We start from the raw sequence: 12,514 nt of genomic DNA, 5'->3' as shown, positions 1-12,514 counted from the left end.
ATGATCTCAACCCACTAGATGCCAGTAGCAGGCACTAACCCCCCATCCTCCGTTGTGAAAACCAGTATTATCTCCAGACAAAGCCAAATGCCCCCTTAGGGGTAGGGGAAAATCACTTCCATTGAGAATCACTGCCCTAAATGCTGCAATTCCTCCTTAATGCTTATCTTAATATATTCTTTTTCAAACACATCTGCCTCAATCCACAGTAAGCCTTACTATACACTATGCCCTAGAATACACAATTTTTTTTTTGTAATTTAAACACAATTGTTGGGACACATGGTGGCTCAGTCGATTGGGTGTCTGCCTTCAGTTCAGGTCATGATCTCTGGGTCCTGGGATGAAACCCCACATCTGGCTTTCTGATAAGCAGGGAGTCTGCTTCTCTCTCTCTCCCTCTACCCCTGCCCACCACTCATTTTCTCAAATAAATACATAAAATCCTAAACACACACACACACACACAATTGTCATGAAAAATATATTTTGAGTGAAGCACTCTAGAATCTACCCATTTTTCGAAAAACCTGATCATGACCCTGTACACCGGTTTCATAATACACTCATTGGCTACAGTCTGAATAAATTACCCCAAGAACCTCTTGTACATGTGTACAGGAAAACATGCATTAAAATGTACACAGTAGCACTTAAATATCAAAAAACTGAAACAATCCAAAGGTCTACCAACAGATTTTATCAAATAGTGAAATACCCTTTGACAAGGAAAAGGACTCACAACAATATAACATAAGAAAATCAGACTAAAGCAAAAAAAAAATTGGTTCCAAAGAATATGTTAATGAAGTCATACCGAATGTCAATATCATTAAAAAATACTGAAAAAACAAACATTCAGGCCTTCTTTTCTGAAAAGAGAAGCAATGGAATGAAACTGCTGGGGCACACAAGGAAGTTCAAATGTAATGGTAATATATGCATTTCTAAACTTGGTGCTGACTTCCCAGTGTTGCTTATATTGTTGTTCTTTAAAACCCTCATGTCTTCTTATGGGTCCAATATTTAGTAAGAAAAAAACATTAATTTTGAATATATATTACTTTTTTAACATTAAAGTGATATATTTGAGAATAAGCAATACAAAGGCAAAAATGTCTTTTTGTAGACAAGTTTCTTAATTTTAGAGTCATATTTTAAGGACAGCTGAGTAAATATAACTAGATTCCAGATGATATTAGGGAATTACTGTCGATTCCTAGATGTTGCATTTTTTTAGGACATCAGTGCTGAAGTGTCATGATTACTTACAAGTTAACTTTCAAATAATTCAATAGAAAGGTGAGTTAAATATAGGGAAATTACTAAATCTAGGCCCTGGTTAGACAGGTATTCACTGTACAATTCTTTCAACTTTTTGTGTGTTTAAGGTTTTTCATAATATAAGTGGAAAGTTTTAACTGGTAGTATAAGGTTTGTAAAATTTTCTTAAGCCTTCTCCACTCACAGGACAACATTTATGCTTTGGAAATTATCAGACTAGACAAAAAAATTATCAGCCTTAAGATTTCAGCAGAGACCTATAAAACCAAATGCTCCTCTAATTGTTGTCTCATACCTCCTACTGTTCTATGCTTTCTGAAATGTGGGAAAGCCTGTTGAAATAATGTATCTGGGAAATGATCTTTAAGTAACAACATTATATGTGAATGTATTTTATACATGTATAATTCATAGCTCAGTAAAGTTGACTTTAAAAAAAAAAAGCCAGAAATCACCTGTAAGAGGATCCCAAATCTGGGACAATCTAAGCATTGAACTAAAAAATTACAGTAATGGAGTATAATCCCCCCCAAAAATTAGCCCTAAACCCACAGGGATAATAAGAGAAGTCGTTCCTTATAGTGGACCACAACCAATATATATAGAAGTAATAATATAGTAAGAAAAATCAGCATTTGCAATGATTATGGTAATAATTGAATCAGGCAAGAATCATCAATGCAAACTAAAGCTCATGTGAAAAGTCTGATGAAAAACTGGTTATTTCCAAAATTTACATATTAATTATGAAGGAGAAAAAAGTATCTCCATAATAAAGAAACCTAGGGTGCCTGGGTGGCTCAGTCAGTTGAGGGCCTGCCTTGGGCTCAGGTCATGATCCCAGGGTCCTGGGATCCGAGCCCCACATCGGGGCTCCCTGCTCACTCCCTGGTAAGTCTGCTTCTCCCTCTCTCTCTGCTACTGTCTCTCTATCAAGTAAATAAATAAAATCCTAAAAAAGAAAAGAAAAAGAAAAGAAACCTGGAGCACATCACCTTAACCAAGTGTTCAAAGTTAATTAATATCAACAATAATAAGATAAACCAACATCATGTGTGTTTCCATGCACTGAGAAGAAAACCATTTAACTTCTGCAGTATTCCTACCAAAGATTCATAACCCAAATCTAATCATGTGGAAACACCAGAAAACCCAAAGTGAGATACCTACCACCTAACTGACCCAAAGTCTTCAGGTAAAAAAAAAAAAAAAAAAAGTCATCAAAGACAAAAGCAGAACTGCTCTAGATTAATGGGGACCAAACAGAAGAGACAATTAAAAGCAATGCATGATCTCAGATTAAATCCTGGAAAGGAGAAAAAAAATTGAAAAGGACATTATGGGGAAAATCTGCCTGTGGACAGTCATACCACATTACTGTTCTTATGATAAAACTCTGAAGGTATTCAGTGTTAAAAGGGGCACAATGTCTGCAACTTATTCTCAAATAGTTTATTCTAAACATAATTATTAAAATTATGAACATTAACACTAAGTTCTTTAGTATCATTTTTCTCTTAGAATGTAACTTACTTCGGGTATCATTTCTCCTATTATTATGTGATGATTTATTTGGTTCAGGTTGACATCTTGAGCTGTTCCGGGATCCTGGTCTTTCTTGACTGTCTGGTCTTACATCATCTAAGTGGAGTGGTACCCACTTGTGCTTATTAGCTTGAAGAAAACCAAATAAAATCATTTAATGACACTGTATAATTTTCATTAAAAGCTTTGCAATTTTGAGAGGATGCTAGATTTTAATCAAATGTGAGACTTAGTTTGTCCTTAAAGTTTCTTGTAGAGAACTAATTTTCCTTTCACAGAGCTCCTTGATAAACTTACCTGTGCAAATATTTCTAAAATTCATGTGAAGAGCCAGCTGATGAAATATCATTGGTTTTCTTTACTTTCAAGAAAAATGCCCATTCTTTTGTTTAATTCTGATGAATAAGCAGTACATGTAATACACTGCTCCTAATAACTGACTCTCACTTTAGAATGGGGTATCTGATAAAACATTATAAAGTACACACTGAAAGTTTGGCTGAGGATTCAAAACACTTTTAGTTTCAAGTTACTGTCCAAAATATTCGTTTACCCAGCATTACTAATAATGAAATAGGTTTCTCAAAATTGGGGTATAAAATTTGTCTAACTGCATTTGATAAATCTCTTTATAGCTACTACACACTTTCTTGAGATGAGATACAAGCAATTTAACTTCTCTTGCTGACTAAATGATAGTGTAATTATTATACTATAGTGAAATTCTGAAGATTACTTAATTTGTGGAATACATAGTTAAAGTTTCAAAATATTTAGTCTTCTATTCAATATATATTTTTGATTAAAACAGCAAGACTCATGTGCAAAGGAAAAACTACCACGGTAATTAAGGGAAAGGGAATTACCAGTATGCAACTACAATACTGATTTCCTATAAATCCTGTAAACTACTCACAGACGAGGAAGAGAATATGAAAGAATCATAAAAACTCTTTAAATTTCGTACTATAAATTCTATCAGTGAGATTCTCTGGTATAAACAAGCCTTTCCTTAAAGGCTTGTTTTTTTTTTGTTCTTTTGTTTTTTGTTTTTAAAAAAAAGGGTGCTCCAAGGAGTCAATTCATGACTCTTGTATGAGTTTATCTATAAAAACCTGGATTTTAGTGTTGTCTGATCACTTTTAATTATAGCAAATAACACAGAAGACAAATTTTAAAGCAGAATGACATACCTATCATCTGTATGAATTCTAGACAGTCAAAAAAGACTTAATGTATCTAAGCAGCATGAAAAAGCTAAGCGATAAATATATTTAAGGAATGGGGAAATTTTTGACTAACAACCACATGGTTGTCCTGTTGCAAACCACTTTTGAGCAATTAGCCTTGGCTCATTGTATCAAGTGAGCCTAATGTGCTTACCCTAAAGCTAAGGATTAGATATTCATTTAAAAAAAATCATTTAAGTGCTCAATATACAGTATACTATTAGTTCCATTATTAAAGAAGTTGGCTGGAAATTACACCTCATTATAAAATGTCCCCTCCCATGTCAGATCACTTTCATGAATTAAAATGCTTTAATGGCTTCCCATGGCACTCAAAATGCTAATTCCACACTACCGAAGCCCTGCACAACGTGGACTTGCTTACTTCTCCCACAGCATCTCTTGTCACTTCTCCCAATGTTCACCTTGTCTCAGCTACTGAACTTCCAACAGTTTAAAATAACTTTTCTGCCTAAGGGCCCCTGAAAACACTTTAACCTAGGCTCAGAACACTGAATGAGTATATGCTTTTACAAAGCAGTTAAATCATAATTTGCCCCTAGACACATGAAAAGTTGTGTAAAATATATGGAAAAGGATACAAAGACTATTTTTTCTTCAATGGGTAATTTAATGGAGAAATGCTATGGAAAAAAAAAAAAAGTTGGCCCAAATTTTTCTCTTAGAAAATATTTTCTCAGAACTCCCTGAAAGGGGCACCTGGGTGGCTCAGTCATTAAGTGTCTACCTTCGGCTCAGGTCATGATCCCAGCATCCTGGGATGGAGCCCTGCATTGGGCTCCCTGCTCAGTAGAACCTGTTTTTCCCTCTCCCTCTGCCTGCTGTTCCCCCTGCTGTGCTGTCAAATAAATAAATAAAATCTTTAAAAAGAAAAAAAAAAAAAGGTACTCCCTGAAAAACAGGGAGCAGTTCCACTGCAGATTTCAAACATAATTATCACACAACTTCTCAAGAATATATTAAATTCAAGAATATATTTTAAAAAAAAAAAGAGTTTATCCATGCCTAGCTCTATAACTTCATTACATACTACGTAGAGTATAAGTCAAAAGAAATAAAGAAAAACTTAATAGTTCAAGAATGTTACAAAACCAAATCAGCTACCACTGCAGCTAGAATCCTGAAGAAATCGAAAATACCCATTGGTGACTACTAGGAATCAACTAATTAAATATAATTCATTACTACAACTTTCTTCAAAAAATTAAAATCAAAATGAAGATATAGTTAAATTAACCTCTCTTTAATTAATTACTTGACTGAGCCTCATCCTCAGTGACATTTTCACCAGGACCATCTAACCAAGACATGGAAACAACCTACATGTCCATTGGCAAACGAACGGATAAAGAAAATATGATGTATAAATATACAATGGAATACTATTGAGAAAGAAGGAAAGGAGGTCATGAGAAAGAAGGAAATCCTCCCATTTGCAACAACATGAATGGACCTTGCAGGCATTATGGTAAGTGAAATAAGCCAGAAAGATAAATACAGTATGATCTTAATTACATGTAGAATCTAAAATGGTTGAATTCACAGTAACTGAGAACAGACTAGTGGTTGCTGGTATGGGGAAATGAGTGAAAGTGGCCAAAAGGTACAAACTTTCAATTATAAGACAAGTAAGTTCTGGAGATGTAATATTACAGCATGGTGACTACAGTTATCAATACTGTACTATGTATCTGAAAGTTGCTAAGAGACTAGATCTTAAAAGTTCTCATCATAAGAAAACTATGACTCAGGGAAAATAGATATTAACTAAAATTGTGGAAACCACTTCACAATATAACCACTGTGTTGTATACTTTAAGCTACACATGTTATATATCAATTATATCAATAAAACTGCTGGGAAAATGAGGTTATAAATGAACTAACCTCTCTTTCGTTGATTACTTGACTGAGTCTCATCCTCACTGGCATTTTCACCAGGACCATCTAATTTTGTTTCCCGGCTTTCTTTGCTCTCACTGCTAATTCTCTTTTCAACCTTGTCTTCTCTTTCTTTTCTATTTTGTGGCTTCTTATTTCCTTGGCTGATGACACTCTGGCACTGCAAAAAGTTTTTCTGAATGAAACAATTTCCATGAACATTGATAGAGTATCTCAGAACCATCTTTTTGTTTCTTTCATAGCTTAAATTAAAAATCAGGGGTCGGAAAAAAAAAAAAATCAGGGGTCGGAGAAGCACCTGGGTGGCTCAATCGATTAAGCATCTGTCTTCAACATGAGTCATGACCTCAGAGACCTGGGATCAAGGCCCACATCAGCTCCTTGCTCAGCAGCTAGCCCGCTTCTCCCTCTGCCTGCCACTCCCCCTGCTTGTGTGCACGGGCTCTCTCTCTCTCTGATAAATAAATAAAATCTTGAAAAAATCTGCCTTCAGCTCAGGTCATGATCTTGGGGTCCTGGGATTGTGCCCCATGTCAAGTTAGTTCTCACTGAGGAGTATGCTTCTCCCTTTGCCTTCTGCCCCCACTTCTGCCTCTCTCAAATAAATAAAATCTTTAAAAATAAATTAAAAATCCATTCACTGAACACTTGATTTGATATGCTATTCATAAATGCATACATGTGTGTATATATAATTAGCACTTCAAAACATATTGAAAAGATTATGTATCAAAAAATGTAACAAATTCTGAAATAAAATGGGCTTCAAATTAGACTCATATTAAAAATTAATCTCTTTTTGGGGCACCTGGGTGGCTCAGCCTGTTGAGTAGCAGACTCCTGATTTCAGCTCAGGTCATGATCTCAGGGTCCTGGGACGGACCCCTGCCTAGGGCTCTGAGCTCAGCAAAGTCTGCTTGAGATTCTCTTCCTCTCCCACTCCTGTGCATGGGATTCTCTATCTCTCTCAAGTAAGTAAATCTTTTTAAAAAAATGTTTTTAATTTCTTTAATTGTAGGCATTATATGAAGATAACAGCAGGGTAACCACCCCTTCTAAATGTAAGATTACTTCTTGAGAATACAATGAGATGAAGACAACGTGATGAGTAAAATCAGGTTCTGAAAAGTGGGTTAGACTATAAAAAGGATAGCTCTTAAGTTTTCAGCACTTCTTTATTAATGTAATCTCTAAATCTGAAATAAAATAAATTTTGCATGTTGAAATGAGACTATTTTCTCTTCATTAAGAAAAAGCCTTAAAACAATACTCACTCCAGTGTTCATTAATTCACTTGGTGTTGGCCAATTCGCCATATCGCTGAAATCACTAGCCTAAGAAGTAATAAATAAGTGTTATATCTGCAAATTAGAAATCTTAAATAGAAAAAATATTTTCTAAAAGTGAAAGCAAATTTAAAAATTACCTTCATACAATTATATGTAGGTATTTGCCAAATTAACTCAAAAATCTCTGCAAACAACAGAACACTAAAATAATAATGCATGGGTCTTATGATCCACCTTCTGGAACTATTTAATGACACTAAATTGATTTACATAAGATAATAGAATAAATTAATACACACAGGATTTGGACAAAGGCTACAGTTCTCTAGTATATTAACTTTAACCTAACATCAATGATACAACTAGAAGAAAAGTACACAATAATCTAACAGTTTCTAATACACCAATTTTCAAAATCAACATAGCTAAGAAGAATATAGCTAAAAACACACCTTGTTGGATTTCTTTGTCTTGAGTTTTCCTGCTTTTATAATTTTGGGGGAACTGAGCTCTAAAAAACAAAACAGAACAAAAACCAAAAAAACAAAAAATAAATAAAATTAGGGTTTTTTTTTAGAATTGGTTTTACAATCACTTAATTCAATATATTTAACAAAATAACTATTGTATCAATTTCAGTAAGCCAGTGTCCTCATCATTTCCAACAGAATCCTAAATTCTGAAACTCAAATTCCTAGTAAGAAAACAACTACAGTTCCAACATAGATTCAAACTGGTCTTCAGTACTCAAATCAATAGCGAGAAGTATCAGTTAAACTAAACTGACAGACCAATCCCTTCTCTGACAGAATACAACATGAAAAATTAGAAATAGTAACATGTTTTAATATAGTAAAGTTCAAAATTCACTTCCCAAAGGGATACATTTTGCTACATAATTCACACACTGACGTTCATCAAGGACTATCCAGAAAATAAATCAGAAGACTTCAAACTATTTGTCCTTGAAAACAAGTTTGACAACCACAATAGGTTGTATATAGATGAAGTCATTAAAAAAAAAAAAAAATAGAGTTTGTACCTGTCATGGTATTCCCACTTGTCTCATCTTGAGTAAGTTAACAATAAAAATAGATAAATAAAGACAGAGAGAGACTGACTCTCTAAATGAAACTTCGCATTGTCTTTTGGTTGGTTCGTTACTTAGCAAGATGACCAAATGGTGTATCACCTACCTAAACATGATCTAAAGTAAATATTGAAAAGCAGAACAAACTTGGGATCTGTATTTACAGAAGAACTGATAATCCAGGAAAACATAAACCCATAAAATCATGGCAATGACCAATTCACAGAATAAAGTAATCTTTGAGTTACAACTCAGAAGCAGATTTTAAAAAGACATAGAGAACTTATCAAAGGAAGAGAGATGAAGGATTAAGATGTCACCAGGGATGGACATAAAAGAATCTTGAATATTATAGTAATTTTATTCCTAAAGCAGAATAATGAGTACACAGGTATTTCTTTTATTCTTTTTTAAGTATACATAGACATGTGGATGTGTATACATGTATAAATATGCATAAGGATAAAACATTTCATTAAGAAAAATTAGATTAAAAGATATGGGTAAACAGGAAAAAAAAATGGGGACAGGAAACTGGGTGTGGTGCATAAACAATGAATCTTGGAACACTGAAGAAGAAAATTAAAATAAAAAAATAAAGATAAGTTACTAAATCTTGAAAAAAAAAAGAAAAAATCTAATAAAGAACAGTATTTGCCTGAACATTATCTAGAATTTGACTGAAGTATGTTCTATATATACTATGTATGTTTTATGAAAGTTATACAATATAGAACATTGGAGAACAACAAAGTGGAGAACATGTCCCTGCTAAGTCCAACAAGGTAGGTGTCTGGTAGTTACAAAATAAAGCCTTATACAAAATATTTGATGTAATGGAAAATAATAAGGGAGAGGGCACACAAGCAGGTTTTATTTAGCTTTATTACAAATCAATTAGACATAAATAATCACAAAATTAAGGTCATAAAATAAAGGTAAAAATTATTCTGAGCACACAAAAATAAACTTTTTAACTTCATTACTAAATGGCACAATTAGGTTATTAGCAAAATTTTTAAAGATAACTGAACATGACAAAAAATTAATAATCTGTTGATTTAAAGACCAGTACACCAGGGGGTGTACTGAGCCTGGGTGGCTCAGTGGGTTAAGTCTCTGCCTTCAGCTCAGGTCATGATCTCAGGGTCCTGGGATCAAGCCCCACATCGGGGTCTCTGCTCAGCAGGGAACCTACTTCCCCCTCTCCCTCTGCCTGCCTCTTTGCCTACTTGTGATCTCTCTGTCAAATAAATAAGTAAAATCTTTAAAACAAAAACAAAAATACAGTTCCATATTCTACTCAGACACTGAGTATTATCTCTAGATAAAAATGAGGAAATAAGTTGGGAAGGAATATTTATTTCTTTGCACATTTAGGAAGACATTTTGACTTCAGTGTTTTTAAAATAATTTATATACACATAGAGAGAACAGGTAAAACAAGCCTAGGAAAGGTAATTTTAACTAAAATGAATGAAATTGCTCTGCATGTTTTTAGAGAAAACCTAAGACTAAAAAAGCAAGCCAGTCTAGAAAATTTAAAAAATTAAAATACATTATGTATAAATTTTTTTTCCCAAGCAGGTGAAACATAAGAAAAGGCCACTAGTGGCTTCAAACATATATATAAATACACATGAACAGTGTGTGATCTTCTTATCTCTCTTTTTCTAAGTATCACTGGTAAAACACTATACTACTGCAACTTTTTGAGTAATATTCCAGTACCTTAAACTGTTATTCTTTAACCCTGCGAATCTATAAACTATAATCTGTAATTCTAAATTGATAAGAAAAACAATCCATTTTAAGGGCTTGGACACAGAAAACAAAAACTGCCACACTATTACCTAGTGAGGTAGATGCAACATCCTTAATTGTTAACAGTGATTTATTGTGCATCACTAGGATTGAAATCCCTTGTTATTCAAACTGTGATATATGAATCAGCATCACTGACATCATCTGGGAACTTAACTAATAATACAGAATATCAAGTCCTACAGAATCAGATCTGCATTTGAACACCCATAGTGGATTACTAAACATGTTAAAATTTTAGAGTCACTAGTACAATCTGTTCTTTAAAGACTGACTCTGTGGTTAACCCCCTAAGAAAGATGTCTACTGCAGCATGATTGCATTTAATCATAATTTTAAAAAGTCAGATTTCTTTCCAATTAATAAAGTTCACAAAAAAAAAGTGGTACTCATACCACTTAATGAAAGTCATTGTTGTGGGCAATACACAAACATCAAGAAGAGAGACTTTGCCTCAAAGAACATTATAAAATAAAACAAAGAGATAAAACATGTGAATATGTAATCCCAGTACAAGGCACTTACGGATAATATCTATTAAGAGAGCTATAAACTATTAAGGGAGAGCAGCTCAGAGAGGCCAAGAAGACTACATACAAGAGTCAGCATTTGTACATGTTTTTCAAGGATAAGTAGAATTAAAACAAAAGGAAGGATGATGAGCAAAACCTTAAGAGTCAGGAAAACCTAACGCATTTATCCAAAACACAGGGTACACAGAAGGGAACATAAACAAAAAGCTAGAAAGGTAGGGTAAGACCAGACACCTTATAGTTCCCTTCCTAATTAAGTACTCTCTTCTCCTGTTAACAAACAATATACCAATGTGTGGGACATTTAAGTAGGTTTTTGTGGGGGGAATGCAACGTCACAAGGTCAATTCTACTCAGTTTAATTTTTATGGCCACAATCTTTAGCAAAGTTTTAATTAAGAAAATGCACTGATAATTACCAACATTTCACATAATTTTATATTTAAGGAAGAAATGTAGTAAAATGCCACTTTGCTACAGTGAGTGCTTTAAAAAAACACTTAAAAAACTACTTAATTCTTGTACTCTAAAAGTGGGATTATCAATTTGTACAGTCACTTTAGAGAGCACCTTGTCAACTAACCTACACTGTGTGACCTAACAATTCCAATGCTCATCATCTATCCTAGAGAAAGTCAGACATATATACAAGAAGTATGTAATTTTTTAAGTAGGCTCCATGCTCAATGGGGGGGGCTTGAACTCACTACACCAAGATCTACTGACTGTGCCAGCTAGATGCCCCCACACTCACTTATTATAAAGAGAAAAAATAAAAAGGGTCAATCAACTTTAAATGAAAAATGGAAGATGATATTGTGTTCTAAACACATATGCAAAACACTATAGTAAGAAACATCTGAAAGGATATTCAGTAAACAAGTAGCATGATTATCTCTTTTCTTGAAGGAGACGTCAAAAGTTCTATTTTTACAAGGAGAATGTATTTATATATCATTTACATAATTTACTTAAAATGTTTTTAGGGTAATAATAAGCTTAATTGAGGTTTCTGGGAAACAGACATTAAGAAAAAGAGTTGATGAGGTTAGATTAGACTAAGGATGAAAAAGATGGAAAAATCAGTATTTTTATATACCATGTTTTCATTGAGTAAAAGAACCAAAATTGGGGCGCCTGGGTGGCTCAGTGGGTTAAAGCCTCTGCCTTCGGCTCGGGTCATGATCCCAGGGTCCTGGGATCGAGCCCCACATCGGGCTCTCTGCTCAGCGGTAAGCCTGGTTCCCCTCTTCTCACTCTGCCCGCCTCTCTGCCTACTTGTGATCTCTCTCTGTCAAATAAATAAATAAAATCTTAAAAAAAAAAAAGGAACCAAAATTATATCAGAAAGCTGATATTTGATATGCAGAATACAGCCACAGGTACAAATAAGAAATTAGCAAATCCCATATTCTGATTTTAATACAGCTCTCCAGAATAAATGTATTTTAAACAAGGTTAGGACAGACTGGGGGACAATCCTTTCTGGTCTGAAGGAACTCAAAAATGCTGTGACATTATCCTAGGCCTCTTGGAAGAGCCAGGGTTTGGTTGAAATGAAGGCCTTATCTAGATTAAGAGAAACAGCGATACACAAGCCAAAACCATCCTAAAAGTGGTATGAAGTGTCTCACAAGGGCTGAAGAAGCAAGAATGATTCACCTGCTGTTCAATTAGAACAGCACGTTCTAACAGAGAAAATTCATGATTATCTGTCCCAAAATAATTCCCTTCATTTTCTATGTTTCCATCTCTGATAATAAACTCTCAGGCAAAATTTTGTAGATGGAATTTCTG

General features: G+C 34.1%; 1 protein-coding gene across 6 annotated transcripts in view; it reads right to left on the bottom strand.

Annotated features, from left to right (window-relative positions):
• The window catches only part of LARP1B (La ribonucleoprotein 1B), a 123,270-nt gene that overhangs the window by 107,776 nt on the left and 2,980 nt on the right, over nt 1-12,514 (bottom strand). For all 6 annotated transcript variants that reach the window (XM_080797772.1, XM_080797773.1, XM_080797776.1 and 3 more), the window contains exons 2-5: nt 7,723-7,781; nt 7,256-7,315; nt 5,967-6,141; nt 2,818-2,958 (exon numbers count right to left, since the gene is read on the bottom strand). In XM_080797772.1, coding sequence (XP_080653898.1) covers nt 2,818-2,958; nt 5,967-6,141; nt 7,256-7,315; nt 7,723-7,781 — 435 coding nt within the window. The remainder of the gene's footprint in view (nt 1-2,817; nt 2,959-5,966; nt 6,142-7,255; nt 7,316-7,722; nt 7,782-12,514) is intronic.

Source organism: Martes martes, assembly GCF_963455335.1.
Source record: "Martes martes genome assembly, chromosome: 2".
In the NCBI taxonomy this organism is placed as follows: domain Eukaryota; kingdom Metazoa; phylum Chordata; class Mammalia; order Carnivora; family Mustelidae; genus Martes; species Martes martes.
Note: the sequence above shows the minus strand (reverse complement) of the source record. Positions and strands in the feature narration are given on the sequence as shown.